The sequence below is a fragment of the Macrobrachium rosenbergii genome, chromosome 48, assembly GCF_040412425.1.
Source record: "Macrobrachium rosenbergii isolate ZJJX-2024 chromosome 48, ASM4041242v1, whole genome shotgun sequence".
Lineage (NCBI taxonomy): Eukaryota > Metazoa > Arthropoda > Malacostraca > Decapoda > Palaemonidae > Macrobrachium > Macrobrachium rosenbergii.
In genome coordinates, this window is record NC_089788.1 from 6405502 (window position 1) to 6427531 (window position 22030).

At 37.0% G+C, this 22030-nt stretch overlaps 1 protein-coding gene across 1 annotated transcript in view; it reads left to right on the forward strand.

Moving 5' to 3' along the window:
- LOC136831668 (exostosin-1-like) overlaps window positions 1-22030 on the forward strand; it is a 54599-nt gene that overhangs the window by 11401 nt on the left and 21168 nt on the right. Inside the window, exon 2 of the mRNA XM_067092297.1 lies at window positions 12850-13170. Within this exon, the coding sequence (XP_066948398.1) occupies window positions 12850-13170 (321 nt within the window). The remainder of the gene's footprint in view (window positions 1-12849; window positions 13171-22030) is intronic.

Genomic DNA, 22030 nt, shown 5'->3' on the forward strand with positions numbered 1-22030 from the left:
AGCGGGCCAAACTTGGAAGAAGAAAAAGACAAAATCAGAAAGAAAAAGGAGAAGAAACGTCCAAACGAAACCCATTTATTTGATGGAGATTAAGAAAGAAGAAAGAAAAAAAGAAGAAGCAGAAGCCAGGTACTCTTGCAAGCTCGGTAGCAGCAGCAGCAGCAGCAGCTCTCTCTCTCTCTCTCTGTGACGTACATAACCTGTCTCGCCGAGTGATAAGATGAAGCGATTGAGGCCCATAATTGAGTGTTTGTTCTTGCCTGATCCGATCTCTGGCCGAGTTCCTGGTTTTGATGGAAAGGTGGCGCAGGTCAGGGCAATCTCTCTCTCTCTCTCTCTCTCTCTCTCTCTCGTTTGGTGGCTGCAAGTTGCCAGGCCCCTCTGGCCTGTAGCAACACCTTCTCTCTCTCTCTCTCTCTCTCTCTCTCTCTGCAGATTGCGAAATTGTGAACAGTGGAGGGTGGCTGTTAGGCATCTCACAGTCACGATGTTGTCCAAACTCCTGTTTAAGAATACAAGAAGAAAACAAGATATTTTACTTACAGTCCGATTGAATTTTTTTGCACAAATTCAGGCTTAACAAATTTAAAGCAAATCTTGCAAAGCAATCTAAGATAACTATGAATTAGTAATTACACTGTAATCTTGACTTACTGATCTTGTACTGGAGTAAGCAAGAACCATAGCACTGCAGCACTATATCTTCTTTAATGTTTATTTTATACACGTACACCCTTCTCCCCACCCACCCCACCCACACCCACCATCACCACCAGCCTCCTGTGGACCTCTTAGTAACTAGATTTTTATGTCTAGCATTTCACCCTCGGGCAAAAATGAAGGCCCCCTCCCCCACCACCAAAAAAAAAAAAAAAACGCCTTAATTAGCAGACTGCGCTTGCATCTACTTGGGGAAAAAGTACACTTTGTTACTGGTGCACCCTTCCGATGTACAGAAGAACTCTCTACGGTGCTTGATGTGAGAGGTTTTTTCGTGAGAGGTTTTTTTTAATTCCTCCCTCAGCGTTGGAACAGCCTTGAGCTAACCTTTCTGAAACTCTCTGCTGTTAGCAACGTATCGTTGACCCTTGCTGTTGTACCGCCAGGATTCCATGTTGTCAGATCTTGAAAATATCGTCAGAGTTTGGCGAGTCGCTTTCCGTTCTTCTCACATTTCATTTTTTTTTTTATTTATTTACTTATTTATTTATTTATTTTATTTATTTATTTATTATTTCAAACCAGTTTCTTATCCTTCCTTAGGGTAACTCGCACAGCAATTCGTTCGTGGGATTATTCAGTATATTTCCCGAAGAGTTGCTCCAGTTTTTCAAATACACCGACATTTATGCTGTTGTCAAATTGGAATTTTATTTTCGTAATTTCTGGAGAATTTGGAACGTGCGTTCACGTCCTAGTTTATACAGGATAGTGAAAGTAAACAAAACAAGTAAAAAATGCGCCGAAGTTTCTTCGACTCAATCGAGTTGTCTGCACATGGTATAATCAAGGCCACCGAAAATAGATCCATCTTTCGGTGGTCTCGATATAATGCTGTATGAGCCGCTGCCCATGATACCTTAACCACGGCCCGGTGGTGGCCTGGCCTATATCGTTGCCAGACCTTCGATTATGGCTAACTTTAAACTTAAATAAAATGAAAACTACTGAGGCTAGATGGCTGCAGTTTGGTATGCTTGATGATTGGAAGGTGGATGATCAACATACCAATTTGCAGCCCTCTAGCCTCAGTAGTTTTTAAGATCTAAGGGCGGACAGAAAAAAGTGCGGACAAAAAAGAGTGCGGACGGACAGACATAGCAGGCACAATAGTTTTCTTTTACAGAAACCTAAAAATCAGCTGCCATTGTCTTGACAGTTGCTGAGTTGCTCAATTGTTAGATATTCGGGGAGGATACTCTGGAATTGACTTCAGATGACCGTGAAAAATTCTACAGGCTGCTGACAGATTAATCTGGAATAATATGAAACAGCCGTGAGTTGATTTAATTGAGTAAATCCAATAAGATAAAATAAAAATATAGATACCCAGCTCAGGGCAAACAGATTTGTTCTTTTCACTTAAATAGAAAAGTTCTAAAAATCACAAAAAACCATGAATAAAAAGTTTCGAGGAAGGAAAAGAACGAATATATACATTCAGCCTGTTAAAATATGCCCCCCCCCCAAAAAAAAACATAACTGCAGTCGAGAGCATGACAAAATAAAAATATATATATTATCCCGAATAACAGAGTAAACAGAGACTTGGCCTGATGAATTATTCACGAAAAAAAAGAGAGAAATAATCAAGAGATCACGACAAACAAAGATTTAGTCTATTAAATTATTCATAAAAGAGAGAGAGAGAGAGAGAGAGAGAGAGAGAGAGAGAGAGAGAGAGAGAGAGAGAGAGAGAGAGAGAGAGAAAGGAGTCGCCTCGTAGCGGAGATAATTAAATGGGAAGGAGGAATTAAAGGCTGTGATATAAAATGCAGAATCCGGGAACAAAGGGGCTTTGGGTCGACGCCCTGATGAGATTTTCCTGAGGGCGGGGATCAAGTGTCCTCCAGCAGCCGCGGCTGGATCCAAATGAATTCCAGGGGAATTTGCCCCTGGAGGCGTAAATACACACACGCCCACGCGCACAACTATCTTTATCATCAGGTCTATCTGGGATGAGGTTGCTAGCCCCAAACCCTTCGAAGCTTGGGCTTTGGAATTTGCCTCCTGGGACACACACACAGCTATCTCTTATCATCAGGTGTCTCTAGGATGAGGTTGCTAGCCCCATACCCTTCGATACTTTGGCTTCGGCCAGCCACCACTTGCCTAATTCAGTGGTTAGGTCAGGTGGGCAAAATGGACTTTTCGTGAGAAGGGCCAAGTCGTTTCGTTCCCTTGGGATCGATCTTGGAGTTGTCGTTGTTGAGGTTTTGTCGTTTAATGTTTCATGTGTATGAGCGTGGTGTGTGTGTGTGCTTATTGTCTGAAGATATGTGTATGTATTGTCTGAAAATATGTGTATGTATTATCTGAAAATATGTGTATTTATTGTCTGAAAGTTTGTGTATTTATGGTCTGAAAATATGTTTATTTATTGCCTGAAAATAAGTGTATGTATTGTCTGAAAATATATATTTATTGTCTGAAAATGTGTGTATGTATTGTCTGAAAATATGTATTTATTGTCTGAAAATGTGTGTATGTATTGTCTGAAAATATGTATTTATTGTCTGAAAATATGTGTATGTATTGTCTGAAAATATGTGTATGTATTGTCTGAAAATACGTGTATTTATTGTCTGAAAATATGTGTACGTATTGTCTGAAAATATGTGTATGTATTGTCTGAAAATACGTGTATTTATTGTCTGAAAATATATGTATTTATTGTCTGAAAATATGTGTATGTATTGTCTGAAAATATGTGTATTTATTGTCTGAAAATATGTGTATTTATTGTATGAAAATATGTGTATGTAATTTCTGAAAATACGTGTATTTATTGTCTGAAAATATGTGTATGTAATGTCTGAAAAATATGTATGTATTGTCTGAAAATACGTGTATTTATTGTCTGAAAATACGTGTATTTATTGTATGAAAATATGTGTATGTAATTTCTGAAATATGTTTTGTCTGAAAATATGTGTATGTAATGTCTGAAAATGTGTATTTATTGTTTGAAAATGTTTATTGTCTGAAAATATGTGTATTGTCTGAAAATATGTACATTATCGTCTGAAAATGTGTAATTATTGTCTGAAAATATGTGGTTTGTATTTATTGTCTGAAAATACATTTGTATGAATGACCTAGGTGTCATTTGTGTATGCCAGCACGTCTGTAAACTTTTTTCCTATGCACACTACAGGCATGTAGTATAGTGTTCCGTCAGGGAACGCACTGCAAAGAATTAATAGGACGACCTGAATGATACAGTTCCATCAGCACTTTTAAGGAAACAGGTCAACTGGGATAGAAGACAAAAAAAAGGGGTAAAAAATAATAAAATACATATTTGCTTTAGGGTCGTCAAATAAAGTTCTGTTACAGAATTCATTGGGCTTTGATTGGTTTTGCTGCTTTTTGTGTGTGTGTCACTGTGCCCTCAGCTGTCAGTGCCTGAATTCATTTCGCTTGGATGTGGGATCGAGGCCGTATGCTCCGGAAGAGAAAATGTTCTTCGTAAATTTGTTTTGTAGATGTTGGCTTCTTAGTTAAAGAAAATATTTAATCATTCATGTCAGTGATACTAGATTTTATATAGATTATTCAATTACCTCTTTTCTGAAACTCTTAACCTTAGGAATGTTAACAGTAACAATCTCTGCCAGGGAGAGAGAGAGAGAGAGAGAGAGAGAGAGATTGTTTAATTGATTGATTTATAGATTTTATACTCTTTTCTGAAACTCATAATTTGGTACAGTAACAATCTCTGCCAGAGATTAAGGCCATTCAGTAGTTCCTCGTTGATTTATAGATTTTAGGCATACTTGAGCTGTGGGCTAAGGCCATTCAGTTTTCCAGGCCGGTAGAGTTCGAGTCTCCGGCCGACTAATGAAGAATTAGAGGAATTTATTTCTTGTGATAGAATTTCATTTCTCGCTATAATGTGGTTCGGATTCCACAATAAGCTAAGTAACCAATAGGTTCTTAGCCACGTAAAACAAGTCTAATCCTTCGGGCCAGCGCTCCCTAGGAGAGCTGTTAATCAGCTCAGTGGTCTGGTAAAACTAAAATAGACTTTAGGCCATTCAATTCTGAAACTGAAATTGACAGTGAAAGGTTTGAAAGGTCTAACAGGAGGAAAACCTCGCAGCTGCACTATGAATCAGTCGTTAGGAGAGGGTGGACAGTAAGATGGAAGAAAGAGAATATGAACGGAGGTACAGTAAGAGGATGAAAGAGGTTGCAGTTAGGGGCCGAAGGGAAGCTGCAAAGAACCTTAAATCATGCCTACATTGCACCTCATGAGGCGCACTGACGGCACTACCTTCCTACGGGGAGAGAGAGAGGCCCTTTAAACGTACAACTTGACCTACTCGTTTTAAATTAATGGAACTAATCGTCATGAATCGCGATCTGATATTTCCGCAACCAGCCATATCTCATCCGAAGTGTCTCAAACTAGAAACCAGCTGACCTTCGCCAGTCATGACCCGATCTGACCTCGTTTTCCATCACCTCGCCCGAATCTTGACCGACCGCTGCAAGGTTTAACCCAACTTGACACAATGGTAGCCACGCCCTGGTTTATAGGTTACATCTACTGACCTTTTTCCCGGGTCTTCGCCGGTTTGTAACATTTCTGGTACGCCTGAACAACGACCCTGTTTATATCCGGTCTATTCTGACCTCATGCGTCACTGACCACCCTTCTTGACACATTATCTGACACAAGATTCATTATTTTATACAGCTCTCACGGTCGTATCTCCAAGAGAAGGTTTCGAGTCATGATAGGACTAGCCATCACCTGTGGCGGTAAAATGTTCCACTTGTGACTTACGCTTACCTTCGTCAGTGTTATATAACCGACTTTTACTGCTCCCCCTCTAGCCATGGTTTTACGACTTTCGCTAGCCATTTCGAAACCGTAAGTTGAAGTAACGAATTTTCGATAACGTTTAGAAGTTTTTATTGTTACCAGTAAGAAAAATATTCCTTTTAAATAATAGGCGGTTTCTAGAAATGGTAGTCTCAAGATCCCGTCAGATACAACAACAACAATAAATAATAATAATAATAATAATAATAATAATAATAATAGCAGTAGGGGTGTTTACAACTGGTGGGTTGGTTAGTAGGTTGAATTTTGATTGTTCGTGGGTTAGCGACGAAATCTGTGCCGGAGGGGTTGTGATCTTCTAGGCCTAACCGTTGTTGCTGGAATAATAATAATAATAATAATAATAATAATAATAATAATAGTAGTAGTAGTAGTAGTAGTAGTAGAGGTGTATACAATTGGTCAGTTGGTTAGTAGACTGAACTGTGATTGTTCGTAGGTTGTTCACGAAATTTGTCCCGGAGACGTTGTGGTCTTCTAGGCCTAACCGGTGTTGCTGGAATAATAATAATAATAATAATAATAATAATAATAATAATAATAATAATAATGAGTTGAGTTGAGTTGAGTGAACTTATAAGTGGAAAAACAGGTTTGTCAATAGAAGTTACGAAACATATTCGGGTGAAATACAAAGTTGGTAAAACTTCAGAAGTCTTAAAAGCCAACCGTGGTTCATTGTCCCTCTGGGAAGCAATGTTGTGGATTAATTTCATTTCCTGTGTGTCTTCAGGTCTGGAGCGAGAGGTTAAAAACTTAGGCTTAATGTTTTTGATACCTTTTATTGCGTTTGAAAGTTATAACAAGTAAATAAAAATTGAATGGAAAGGAAAAGCAGTTGGGATCTTTGAGCAGCATTTACCGAGTTTTCCTGGAAAGAATAATGAACAAGTTTTCATTATTTTGAGAGTGTCATTCCTTAACAGAATTGGGGAGCTTATGCTCGTATTGGGACCAACAGGTGTTGATACTTCTGTGCGCAGAGAACTTCGTCGTAGTAATATCTCTGGTCGTCGAAGATAGAAATTTGATTTTTGCCATTTAATAGCTAAAGATAACATCTTAGTGATGTTATCTCTTCTTTCTGTATTTCACAGCACCTTCTGTTACTTTTTTCAAATGAAAACCATATTCTTTGGAAGTTTAAATATCAAGTCAATGGCCCCTGTGGTCTTGTTCCATATGAATAGGGTTCATCTTCTGAATAATAATAATAATAATAATAATAATAATAATAATAATAATAATAATAATAATAATAATAATAAAACCTTGTCGATTTTAGACAGACTTATTTGATACGCGTGGTACATTCGTTTGTGTGCATGCGATTCACTAATGTGCAGAGATATTTGTAATAATATGCAAATATCAAACAAAATACTTAACCATTTATAAATATAACCAGCAGAGATATTTTTAGTATGCAAATATCAGTCCAAATACCCAAAGCCATTTATCAATACAATCAGACTAAAAACCATTTATCAATATAATCAGACTGAAGACCCGCTCTGTAAGAGCCCCTAAAAATTACACGCCCTTCTCTCAGACATCAAGCAGGGGAACCATTGTAGCTCCAGGGGGGGTTTAATCTTAATCTTTCTCGGAAGGGCTAGGAGGAGGGGAGGAGGGGAGACGCCGACGCTTGTCTCCATTGCATGCAACTCCGCTTGCAACCCTGGGCTTCGTCTCCGCTCTAAGCAGGGCAGGGTGGCAACATTTCTACTGAACACGTAACCTGTTAAGCCGTGGCGTTTATAGATGGCCCAGAGAGAGAGAGAGAGAGAGAGAGATGACTGGAGATTTGACTAACGCAGCATCCAGCCTGTTGCAAAAAGGGTGGTTGCGATCTTTATCTCCTTTGGAAAGGTCTCCGGCTTGCTTCATGTGTTTGTGTGTGTTTGTGTGTATGTATGAATTCCTGTGTTTAATAAATGATGGTGTGTTTGTATACTTAGTCAGATTTTATTCGTAAGCCAATTTGTTTTATTGGTTTTGTGTGTGTGTATGAATTTATGTATGAAGTTTTGTGTATTTGTATATGATAATGTGTATGTGTACCTAGTATGATTTTAATCATAAGCCTTTTTTTTTCATTGGTTTTGTGTGTGTGTATATATGTGTTTATGTATGTACAGTATGTATGTATGAATTTTTGTGTATTTATATATAATGTACATAAATACCTAGTATGACCTAATTCATAAATTAGTTTCTGTTTATTGATTTTCCTGAAGGTTTTGGAGTGTTAATCTTACCTTTGATTATTATTTTCCTACTCAGGACAGTTCCGTAATATATGTAATATCATTTTAAAAATTTGTAAAGATTTTTATTAGTCATTTTATTCAGAGCTCGCCGCTTGCCAGTTATTTCCTTAAAAATGGACTTCACTCGGTAATCGTAGGTGTGAATGATATTCAGTTTATCTTGAAAGCTGGTGGTTTTGTAGACGTTAGCGTCAGTAGCCTCTCTCTCTCTCTCTCTCTCTCATATGCCCTTCTGATGCCACTCCCTTTAAAGATGAAAAAGGCTTATGGTGTAAATATTTATATACATATATACGTATGTATTTATTATTGAGTAATACTGACAGGCAAATACTTTTTTCGTCATATCAGACTCAGAAACACTGACGTCTTCTTGGGGCATTGACGACAGAGAGAGAGAGAGAGAGGTTTCCCTAGTATAGTGAACTTTCCTTTTGATTGCTGTTGGATACGTGTGGGTGGTGCTGTATGCGCGTGGGCGTGCACATTACCATTGCGAGCTCTACCTGCGTGGGTGAAGCCTCGCCTCCGTTGTGTAGAAGGTACGGAATTAAACATGATTTTCTGTTTTCGTCCCGACTCGGGGAGTTGATTGGTAGGAGTCTGCTAACAAAGACTATTTTGAGGTCGGTTGCAAAATAACATTCAGTTTGTTTGTCCGCATCTCGCCGTACTTCGTGTTAGAATGAATGTTATAATTTCGCAAAAAAAGTATGGCGATGTTTTCAGTATGCGATCTTATGGGAGAAGGCGAATTTAGGTTAGTCACGTACGATTCTGATAAACCTTAAGATCCTTTAAGTTTTAATTGCGATTTCAGTCACTTTTAAAGCTATCAAAGGTTTTAAGTGCGTTTCAAATAAACCTCGACGCTACTTACGATATAAGTCGAACCGTTACGTAACCGTTAAAAATATTCAAAATGCATCCAATACACAAAGTACCCACAAAAGCCGGATGACGTTGCTCTTGTGTATTTATGACTGCTCTCATTTTTATGGTGTTGTTTGATAGTGCGACTGCGAGTCTCGCTACGTTTGAGAATGTTACCGTCGCATTTAAGAGGTAATTGGTGTCCCGCTTATCATGGGCCGGTCGAATTTATTTCCAGTCGGTGATGGCTGCTGAAACGGATCGTTTAAATGGCGCGTTCTCTTGGCCATGGATCGGAGTAAAGCTTCTTGTTTCCTGAGTTCTTTATCTTTTCGTCATTACCTTTAGTGCTTAGCTCTGCTGTTTATTGTATTCCTTATTTATTTATTTGTATATGTCTTTATTTTTTGTTTCTGGAAGCTCAGTGGTAGGGTCAAGCCATCTCAGGTCGCACGCGAACATAGGCCTAACCGTTAGGATTTTGTTTTTTGAGACGATTCAGCAACAGCCTAGGCTCGCTAAACGCGAGTACTCCATATATGAAGGTGTAGGTTCGTATGTTGTGAAGAATACTAATGACTTTAGAATAAGGTATTTTCGTCCGATGCCAATATTCAAGACGAATATTACGTAATTATAACTAAAACAGTAATGACTCAACTTTAAATTAACGGTTAAATTTCCTTTTTCTTTCTCGTCCTCAATGTATAAGGAGTGGTTGGTGATCTGTGCGTCTTCTCTGTTTAAAAACACGACTGCTGAAATACACATGGGCCAATGTCTTAGAGTTTAGACACACTTTCTCCCAAAACGCTAGAAGTGAATTAAAGAGTTAAAGACTTCTATCCTAACCAAAGCACCCACGGCACAGTAAAAGGCGTCTGGCTGCCTTAGCAAGAGAGCTGTGCGCCTTATCTCATTTATGGCTCTTTCAAAGTTTTGAAAGGGTGCGCGGTTATTGAAGTAGACTTTGGTCGTTGCTAATATCAGCGAGTGTTTTATGCGCCCATAATTTTAAAATTATTATTTGGGATTGACTCGAAGTATTGGGCGAGGAGATGTTTATGTCCTTGTAAATAATTATTAAGAGTAGCTATAATGTTGATTATTTCGCTACAGATACGGTTTATGCGATCATAGAAATTATTTATTTGAAAAAAGTGTTTGTTAATGGCTTTATTAGATTTACTTTTTATCAAGTGGTACCTGATATTCTACGTTGTATTATGTAAGCAATAATAATGTACAAAATGTAACTTAGTCAAACGTTTTAGATATGAAAGTTGGAGTTTGCGTTTGTGCTTTATGAAGGATACTTATTCAATAAAAAATGAGCTTTCGTATATTTGTGTGGTAATATTACCATATTTGTCATTGCAAATGGAGAGGTCTTTCATCAGTAGACGAAAACTCTAACTTCATTTATCAAATTGAGAAGTTTTATCACTATAAAAATTCAAGTCGTGTAACTAACGTGTAGTGATAGATATGGTTGAACTTATTTACCTTTCTTAAAAGGTAACATGGTTTTATCCCCTTTTTACTTTTTTTTCGACCATGACAAATAGCCGATGTACCGAGTGAAAATTTCATTGTTTTTTTAATAAGTGGCTAGTAGTCTATGTTATATAACAATCAGTTCTTCCTTGTGTTGACTCGAGGATGTTGTATCCCATAAACAAGTATATACACCGTTGATGGCCACCTTTAATACAAAGATTTATAAAGGCTCTAGGGAAATTTTCAGTTAATCAGAGAAATATCTCTGGAATCTAAAATATTCTTTAAATTTAATAATAATTATAAATAAATTACGATGACAGATTGTTACATCTGTCACTTAAGAGATAGCAAAAATAAAGAAAAATGTTCTTTCCTTAATAATTATGACCTGGTAATGAATGGTTTTAGATGAAAACTTGTATTTCAGAGGTAGTGCAAAATTTGTGTCGTCTTTGTAAAGTTTATCAAATTAAAATAAAAAGTTATTTTTAACCCATTTGCATTGTACTCCATACCCGTAATGCTCACTGAAATCTGTCTTGAACAGGAAGTCCTATTTACATTTCCTGTTACCCCAAAATGACGTGGCTGGTTACACATCCTTTATTTAATGTCAGTCTGAGGACGATCTGATCTTTGAAAGAGGAGCTTGTTGGCAGAGAGAGAATTTCACCGACCATTTGGTGTCCATTCGCGTGAACAAACAAGGGATAAAGTCAGTCATTATCTAATGCACTTGTGGGCGTCTTTGTTTGTGACGTGTGTGTGTGTGTGTGTGTGCATGTGTGTGTGTGTGAGTTGTGCCGTCTCGAAAGCAGCTGAGGGAGGCGTGTTCTGTTCAAAGAGCCGGCGACCAGTCTTGTTCTCGCATTCCTTTGTTGTCTGTCTGTGCTTGAGTTAAGTGATTTTAGGAGGTTAGAGGGGTGGGGAGGAGGAGGGGGAGGGGAAGGGGTCGTCTAGTCGCAAATGAGCGTGACGTGCCGGATAATGCAGGGGAATGTGTCATGCTCGTCACTGGGCGTGAGGAATCTTCTTCTCCCCGTTCGTGTGAACAACTTAATCGACTTTGGACAGTGGACGCTTCCACTTGCAAGGAATTAAAGCATGTAGCTTTTATTTATGGTCAGGGATATATAGGTAAATGTACTGTGCAGCTCCGAGGGTCCCCAGGACCGTCAAACGTATTTACAGTACAAGCTGGCATCCTCGAAAACTGTTTCTATGAAATGAGTCGCCGCGCAGATTGACGCATGCGCAGATGACCATGGGAAGAGCAAATTGACCGCAATATTATCCAATTCTGGCAGTCAACATCAGTTTGACCTTCCATTACTTATAAGGTATTCATATTAAACTTTGCCGAGCGTCGAGCCAAGTAACCTTTTCCATGCTGCTTGTTTGTCATATTATATTCTCGAGTCACATGGCTGTCCATTTTTTATTTGTTTTACTTAGCCCTTGAGCATGTTTCTTTTCACTCTTAGATGGTCAGTTTTCATCCCTGGACAATGGCTATATCATTTAGGTTTCGTTTTATTTCAGTTCAGGAATTGTTTTCTGCCAGGCAGTACAACTGTGAAATAAATAGATACATATTCAACTTATTCCAAGAGATGGTAAAAACTCATATAGGCCTATTGATTTTCCAGCAGTGATCAGTTTCTTTTTTTTAAACAGAGATGACTACAAAAATTAATAGATAACACTTCCAGTTAGTTAGTCAAGGATATAAGCAGTAATATTTTCGCCAATGAACAAATAGGTACATATTCAAGCTTCTTCCGAAGTGATTATAAACTCATAGGCCTATTGATTTTCCAGCAGCGATCAGTTGTTTTGAAACAGAGATAACTACAAAAAATAAATAGATAACACTTCCAGCTGGTGAGTCAAGGATATAAGCAGTAATATTTTCGCCAATGAACTCTTCTCGCATTATGTACGTGCGTGCGTTAGAATATATTTATTTATTTATTTATTTTTTATTTATTTCTTTTTAGTATTCTGGCTCGCGCACCTTTCCACCGGAAGAATCAGGTATACAGGTCGTCCTCATTGTAGACTTTTTAATTTTGGTACACGTTCCACTTCACCGAGTTTTATTGTTTGTACGAACCTTGGTGGATTAGAAGAGTTTCTGTTTTAATTAAATATTTGATTGTACGTGGTTAACATCTACAAAAAAACAATTGAGACTAAGTTTTCATTATATATATAGTATGTATATGCATTTATTTACATATTTGTACATATGGAGGAAATTAATATATATATATATATATATATATATATATATATATATATATATATATATATATATATATATATATATATATAATTTTTGTCACATTTGTCCACAGAACCAAAGTCACTATCGGTCGTTGTTCCTAAACCAGGCAACGGTTCGAATCCTGTCGGGGACGAAGCACTTATCAATTATTATTTCCCTTCGGTGTAAGTTATTCCCAGAGTAAAGTAAATTGCATATGAAACGATATTTATGGGTTAACATTTGATATATATACACATAATATATATACATACATATATATACACATATATATATATGAGTATTTGTCTGTTTCTACGTGTATGCATATACGTACATGTGTATATTAACTGCAGGATAAGCCAGATTTGGTGGCTGTGTGTAACTTCATGCAAGAATATCCCATAATAGCCCTTAATCATCACTGCATTTATTATACTGTAATTTATTATTTTTTTTTTCTTGTCCCTTTCAGATACGACTATGAGGTTTTGCTGCGCAACTCGACGTTCTGTCTGGTGCCGAGGGGTCGTCGCCTGGGTTCCTTTCGGTTTCTGGAGGTCCTGCAGGCGGGCTGCATCCCTGTGTTGCTGGCCAACGGGTGGGTGCTGCCCTTCAGCGAAGTGATAGACTGGAGTGACTGTACCATCAACGCCGACGAAAGGCTTCTCCTGCAGGTACGTGGGCTGGTGGTAACTCGGCCTTTTGCGGGTGTTATTTCAGCTCTCACTCTCGCCAGTCTGGGCATTTCGTGTTTTCCTTCCAGGTTATGTAGCTGTTGGGTATTGGGTTATGTGTAGGTATATTGTTATCCCTTCTTTTCCTTGACTATCATTCTCGTTTTTTTTCTATGCCTCCTCCTCCTCCTCCTCCTCCTCCTCCTCCTCCTCCTCCTCCTCCTCCTCCTCCTCCTCCTCCTCCTCCTCCTCCTCCTCCTCCAGTTAAAGTCTGGGTTTTCGTGTTTTAAAAGACTTTTCTTGTATGATTTTTGGTTAAAAAGTCTTTAGGCAGCATTTCCTTCTCAAAGACAGCCTAAAATTCTACGGGTTTTAACCTTATTGTTTTTCTCTGCCTATCTTTTATCTGTCAATAAGCCTCTTCCGACTCAAGAGAAAAAGAAGTTAGCAGAGTATTCTGCCTTATGTATCCTGAAATTGCTTTACCACGGAATTGGTGAAGCAAGGAAGATAGAGGAAGTGTAGAAGGTTTGATGTTTGCAGATAACACGGTGCTAATTGGGGATAGTGAGGAGAAACTTGCAAAAACTAGTAAAAGAATATGATAGTAGTCTGTAAAAGAAAATTATTGTGCCGACTTTGTCTGTCCGTCCGCATTTTGTTCTGTCCGCCTCAGATCTTAAAAACTACTGAGGCTAGAGGGCTGCAAATTGGTCTGTTGATCATCAAACATACCAAATTGCAGCCCTCTAGCTTCAGTAGTTTTTATTATATTTAAGGTTAAAGTTAGTCGTAATTGTGCTTCTGGCAACGATATAGGATATGCCACCACCGGATCGTGGTTAAAGTTCCATGGGCCGCGGCTCATACAGCATTATACCGAGACCACTGGAAGTTAGATCCATTTTCGGTGGCACTGATTATACGTTGTACAGAAAACTAGATTGTGCCGAAGAAACTTCGGCGCATTTTTTACTTGTTTTTAAAAGAGGAGAAAACTGAGAATTGGATGTGAACAAGAGTGAAATTAAGAGTGTAAATGGAAACACGGAAGGTGGGGCAAGGAATGTTAGTATGGATAATTGGAAAATTGAAGCAGCTGATTTGTATTTGGGAATAAATGTAACAGTTGGTGGAAGGATAAGAGAAGAGGGACGGAGTAGTTGAAGCAAGAGAGTTATCAAGGCCTGTTGGTTAAAATGGGGTTCGATATGTTAGTGATGAGCCTTCTTTGTAGTTATGTGAAACGGCCAGTTGTGGAAGTTTTACTGCACCGGAAGCTCATTCGTGATTCAGCAGTTAAAGTATGTTAGTGGAAACAGCTCATTGTGTATATATATATATATATATATATATATATATATATATATATATATATATATATATATATATATATATATATATATATATATATATATATATATATATATATATATATATATATATACATATAATATATATATAGTTAGTCTTAACACGCCATTCAGTATCTTCCATTTCGGTCATAGAAAAAACATATCACTGAAAATTTCAAAAATCTGAAAAGGGGCGAAACATTTCTGTGCTGAATTCTGCTACTTTTTCTCCCGCCCTTATTCTCCCCCATTCTTCGAGGAACGGAGGAAATTCTAACAAAGGAATCTTTGAAGCAGATTTCTAGCAGGATATCTTAGTGTAGTGGCTCCGCCTTTGTAACTGAAGAAGCACGGGGAATGGTTTTAACACAAAACATGGGAAAGTGACGTCGGTACGATGTTGCGACAGTGTTACAAAAACAAGAAGGTTCTCAGATTAAGCCGGCGTTGTGCCAGCACGGGCGACTTGCCCAGAGGCTGCCCGGAAGTGTGGTAAGGGGGTAATAGGAAGAAAGAGTTCCGGTGTGGACCTCTGGACCCCGGCAAACCAACCGAGAGACGAGTCTGTAGTCTCTCTCCTAGGTTACTTTTTTGTATGTAAAGTTTCGATATGGGGTCATCGTATTTGAATAAATCTTGCAGGTACATATGCTATTTAAAATGTTAATTGTTTCACATTAAAACGTTAAATATTTCATTGATTTTATTCTACATGGACACAGGGATTTGTATATATGAATCCTTGTCTGATTACGCGATTTAAAACCATGTTCTTTGCGACGCTTTTTACTGAAACTAATCATTCAGTGCGTGACGTCAAGTAGTTAAAAATTGATTAAAATATGTTGGCTTACAGGACGGTATCTAAAAGTTTGCTTGTAGCCGAAATAATTCACCTGAATAATACATTAGTTATTTCATGGTGTTGTGACTGTTGTTGTTGTTGATATTGATTTGTAAACAACAGAACATGTTTGTGTCCTTGGTGACTCACTAGAAAATTCAAGAGAAATTCTCGTAAGGTCGGCTGGTTTAAAATTTGTTGCATAATTGTTTTGTGCGATCATACATAAAATTTACAGTATCTCTCTCTCTCTCTCTCTCTCTCTCTGTCTCTCTCTCTCTCTCTCTCTCTCTCTCTCTCTCTCTGGCATCTCGCATCTCATTCCTAAGTCAGAGCTGACATCATTGCTTTCAATAACCAATGCAAATAATCACTAAATCTTAGCAGAATAAAGGCCTCTCAAGGCCTCTCTCTCTCTCTCTCTCTCTCTCTCTCTCTCTCTCTCTCTCTCTCTCTCTCGACTAAAACGTAATTTTATTGTTATGCGTTACATGTGGAATAAAATTTATATAAGTGAATAATGTACGTTTCAAGACTCTCTCTCTCTCTCTCTCTCTCTCTCTCTCTCTCTCTCTCTCTCTCTCTCTCTCTCTACGACTAAAACGGAATTATATTGTTATGCGTTATATGTGGAATAAAATTTATAGGAGTGAATAATGTACATTTCAAGACTCACTCTCTCTCTCTCTCTCTCTCTCTCTCTCTCTCTCTCTCTCTCTCTCTCTCTCTCTCTCTCTCTCTTGACTAAAACGTAATTTTATTGTTATGCGTTACATGTGGAATAAAATTTATAGAAGTGAATAATGTACATTTCAAGAATCTCTCTCTCTCTCTCTCTCTCTCTCTCTCTCTCTCTCTCTCTCTCTCTCTCTCTCTCTCTCTCTCTCTCTCTCTCTCTACTGAAACGTAATTTTACCGTTATTCGTTATATTTGGAATAAAATTTATAGATCTGAACAATTTACATTTCAAGACTCTCTCTCTCTCTCTCTCTCTCTCTCTCTCTCTCTCTCTCTCTCTCTCTCTCTCTCTCGTAAAACGTAATTTTATCGTTATTCGTTATATATGGAATAAAATTTATAGAGCTGAACAGCGTACATTTCAAGACTCTCTCTCTCTCTCTCTCTCTCTCTCTCTCTCTCTCTCTCTCTCTCTCTCTCTCTCTCTCTCTCTCTCGACTAACCCGTAATTTTATCGTTATTCGTTATATTTGGAATAAAATTTATAGAGCTGAACAGTGTACATTTCAAGACTCTCTCTCTCTCTCTCTCTCTCTCTCTCTCTCTCTCTCTCTCTCTCTCTCTCTCTCTATACTAAACCGTAATTTTATCGTTATTCGTTATATTTGGAATGAAATTTATAGAGCTGAAAGTGTACATTTCAAGACTCTTTCTCTCTCTCTCTCTCTCTCTCTCTCTCTCTCTCTCTCTCTCTCTCTCTCTCTCTCTCTCTCCTTTTTTGACTAAACCGTAATTTTATTGTTATTCGTTATATTTGGAATAAAATTTATAGAGCTGAACAACGTACATTTCAAGACTCTCTCTCTCTCTCTCTCTCTCTCTCTCTCTCTCTCTCTCTCTCTCTCTCTCTCTCTCTTTCTCTCTCTCTCTCTCTCCTAAAACATAATTTTATCGTTATTCATTACATTTGGAATAAAATTTATAGAGCTGAACAATTTACATTTCAAGACTCTCTTCTCTCTCTCTCTCTCTCTCTCTCTCTCTCTCTCTCTCTCTCTCCTAAAACGTAATTTTATCGTTATTCGTTACATTTGGAATAAAATTTATAGAGCTGAACAATTTACATTTCAAGACTCTCTCTCTCTCTCTCTCTCTCTCTCTCTCTCTCTATCTTCTCTCTCTCTCTCTCTCTCTCTCTAAAACGTAATTTTATCGTTATTCTAATTACATTTGGAATAAAATTTATAGAGCTGAACAATTTACATTTCAAGACTCTCTCTCTCTCTCTCTCTCTCTCTCTCTCTCTCTCTCTCTCTCTCTCTCTCTCTCTCTCTCTCTCTCGACTAAACCGTAATTTTATCGTTATTCGTTATATTTGGAATAAAATTTATAGAGCTGAACAGTGTACATTTCAAGACTCTCTCTCTCTCTCTCTCTCTCTCTCTCTCTCTGTGATGTGACATTCTCTCGGTGAGACGTAATCGTTCATGGTCTGGATAATCTACCCGATAATACGCGTCTTACATACAATTAGCGAATGAAATATAGCTAAAAGTGTTCGTGAACTATCGGTGATTAGCTTAATATCAGATTAGAGCGAAAAACCGTCTAATAAGTTGTCTACGAGTGAATTAATAAAATCAGAAAATCATGGAGGAATCAGCCAACAGTGGCAAAAGGTGGCGAAATCTAGCTTGCATCGGTGATATTCAATACGATGAATTGGCAGGAAGGGAACTTGGTTTGCTGATCATGGAGATTAATTGCAACATTGACCAAAAGATGTGAAATCATTCACAGACATATTGAAAGGATACGATCCTTCAAGCTGGAGCAAATCTGTAGAAAATATAATGAAAATAATAGAAGAGATACCAATGAAAGTTCAAGTTATCAAAAGACTTATAAAGAAAATCTACAAAAATCAACACATTCCATCAAAGAAAATAAGTAAGGTGGAATTAGTGAATATATTGATTGATGCAATAGGCAAACGGATGCCTAAAGCATGTAAACTATGTAGAGTGTGGTATAGCATTGTAAATCCACAAAACCTGATTAGGAAGTGCTATGCTTGCCACGTACCGACACACCCGTCATGTGCTGAAGTTGAGCAAAATAGAAATAAGGACACAAAAATATTTTGCTCAACATGTCTAGTATGGATAGACAAGGTCATTAAATCAAGACTTAATGTACAGATTGTGGAGGATGAAGAAGATGAAGAAGATGAAGAAGAGGAAGAAGAGGAAAATAGAGAAGAAAATAAGAATGAAGAGAGAGAAAAGATTAATGAAAACAAAGAACAGGATAATAGTATGGATGCAGAGAAACTCATAGATTCTACATATGAGGCAATACAGCAACATACATATGAAGAAATAAATTATGACCTGATAAATCAAAATAAAATCCCAAAGAGGTTGTACCGGATCTCCATACTGAGGGGAATGAACAAGAAAAAAAAAAGAAAAGAAAGACACAGTATGCACCCTTTTGAAAAGAGGGAATTGCAGGTTTGGTGAAAGATGTTATTACAAACATCCCAAGATATGTCACAATTATGAGATCTATGGCAAATGTGCATATCTAGATGGCTATGAAGAGGAATGCAGAGATCTACATCCAAAAATATGTAGAAACTGGAAAGAAGGAAATGGATGTAGGTTTAATAAGAAATGTAGGTACATGCATCCTGTAGCCATGAAAGACCAAAATCAAAATAAAAAAAAATCAAATACATATAAAAACCAAGGAAAAAATGAAACAAATAAAGAAAAGAACAAAGATCATGTGATGAAGGCAAAAAGCAAGCCAACAACACATTATGAAAAGTCAGCACCACGATATGAGCCATCAGCACCTAGATATAGCACAAGGAACAAGCAATGTATCTATGATGCAAGGGGATGGTGCAGATATGGAGATAAGTGCAGGTTTATGCACAAAGTGAATAAATATGAAGCTGGAAGAACAAATATAATGGAAAAGTTGGATTTTTTTAATGTACGAATTTCTGGAAATGAAAAAAAGATCAACATATCAGAACAGGAAAGAGACATGGGAAAATCCTTATTATTACCCATATTAGATAATGGAGATAATATGCAAACAATCATAGTGATGAACGCAGCATGAGGGTCTAGTTTCGAGTAACTCAAAAAGAAAGATAGAGTTCTTAGAAGAACTAACCCAAAATGAAAAAATAGAAATATTGAATATAAGTGAAACCTGGTATTCCCAAGAGACTGGTAATGATGACCAGATAAAGGGTTTCCAAACTTATAGATCAGATAGAAAAATAGAAATCAAGGGGGAACATGATATATGGGAGAGATGCCAATCAAGGAAAAATCTGTGAGAAATATAGTAACACAGAATGTGAATTAATAGCGGTAGAATTTGAATCTGAAAAATTAGTGAACATTGTAATATATAGACCCCTAATACTAAAGAGTTTGACATAATAATTGAAAAACTGGATGAAATATGTAGAAATCACAAGGACTGGACTATACTCCTAACGGAGACTTTAACTTTCCTTTTGTAGAATGGAAAGAACGAATAGGAGACTGTGGTTGTATTTATACATATAAAAAAGAGAGCAATAGTAGTGCAGAAGATAAGAGGCAATTTGAAAAGCTATTAGATATGCTACTAGAACATAACATTCAGCAAATAAATCACCTACCAACAAGAAAGGATAATATTTTAGACCTAGTATTTGTGAATGAGGTGAACTATGTTAAAGAAATAATAGTATATAACACGAGTATTTCGGACCATAATGTCATAGAACTAACAGTCCGTTCCAGAACATACGAAAACAAAGAAAAGCAAGAGTCGAAAAATGGGAAGGATATGGAAAATACAATTTCTATAGTAAGAATATAAATTGGTCAAAAATAAATGAAGAATTAAACAAAGAATGGGAAAACATATTTGTAAGTGATGATATACAGGTAAATACCGATATATTATATAAAATATTAGAGGAAATAGTGGAAAAATATATACCAAAGAAAAAAAGTAAGCATCAGTCACGAATTCCAAGAGACAGAAGGATCTTGTTCCAGAAAATTAGAAAGTGGAAAAAGCTCTTGCAAAAGAAAAGAATGCATGGAAAGTGATGGAACTAAAAAGTAAGATAGAAAATGCAGAACAAAAGATTATACAATCAAAAGAAAATGAAAAATGGAACCTAGAAGAAATGACACTACAAAATATCAAGCAAAACCCTAAAATTTTTTATTCATATGCAAAAAGATGAATAAAATAAGAGTAGAAATAGGCCCTCTAAGAATTGAAGGGCGATTAACGAATGAAAAAAGGAAATATGTAACATATTAGCAGAAAGATATAAGAGTGAATTTACACCTAGAATTGACAATGAAGATAATGATACAGAAATAAGAGATGAAAATACTGAATACTTATCAGATATAGATATTACAGAAGCCGATATTGTGCAGGCTATTAATGAAATTAAAATGGATCAGCAGCAGGACCAGATGGAGTACCTGCCATATTGTTAAAGAAAGTGGTTCATTCAATCGCAAAGCCGCTTAGCAATATTATTAAGGCAAAGTATAGATACAGGCAAGATTTATGATGAGCATAAATTAGCATATATTACTCCTACTTTCAAAAGTGGTTCAAGACTAGAGGCAAGTAATTATAGGCCTGTGAGTCTGACATCTCATATTATGAAAGTATATGAAAGGGTAATGAAAAAAAATATAATGAAACATTTAATGAAAAATAGATTGTTCAATATAGGACAACATGGTTTTGTACCTGAAAAAGTACACAAACCCAACTGTTAGTCCACCATGAAAGCATATATAAAAATATGATAAATGAAAAAGATACAGATGTGGTTTACCTAGACTTTGCAAAAGCTTTTGACAAGGTAGATCATAATATATTAGCGAAAAAAATTAGAAAACATAACATTGTTGACAAAGTAGGAAGATGGATAAAAGAATTTTGCAAAATAGAAAACAGATAGTGATTGCAAACGATGAGAAATCGGATGAAGCTACGGTAATATCCGGTGTACCACAGGGTACGGTGTTAGCTGCATTGCTGTTTGTGATTATGATTGCAGACATAGACAGTAATGTTAAGGACTCAGTAGTAAGAAGTTTCGCAGATGACACAAGAATAAGTAGAGAAATTGCTTGTGATGAAGATAGGAACTCGCTACAAAGAGACCTAAACAAAATATATAAATGGGCAGAGATAAATAGGATGGTATTTAACTCTGATAAATTTGAATCAATGAACTATGGTGATAAAGTAGGAATGCTATATGCATATAAAGGACCTAATAATGAGACAATCACAAACAAGGAAGCAGTTAAAGACCTTGGTGTGATGTTGAATAGGAATATGTTATGCAATGATCAAATAGCAATTCTATTGGCAAAATGCAAAGCAAAAATGGGAATGTTGTTCCGGCACTTCAAAACTAGAAAAGCTGAACACATGATTATGCTTTATAAAACGTACGTACGTAGTCCACTTGAATATTGCAATATAATATGGTACCCACACTACCAAAAGGATATTGCACAAATAGAGAGTGTACAAAGGTCATTTACAGCTAGAATAGAAGAAGTTAAGGACCTTGACTACTGGGAAAGACTACAATTCTTAAATTTATATAGTCTTGAAAGGAGAAGAGAACGCTACATGGTAATTCAAGCATGGAAACAGATAGAAGGAATTACCGAAAACATCATGGAACTAAAATTATCAAAAAGAGCAAGCAGAGGTAGATTAATAGTGCCAAAAACTATACCAGGAAAATTAAGGAAAGCACACAGGACATTAATCCACCACGCACCAGCATCGATAATGCAGCGTCTATTCAATGCGCTACCAGCTCATCTGAGGAACATAACAGGAGTGAGCGTAGATGTGTTTAAGAATAAGCTCGACAAATATCTAAGATGCATCCCAGACCATCCAAGACTG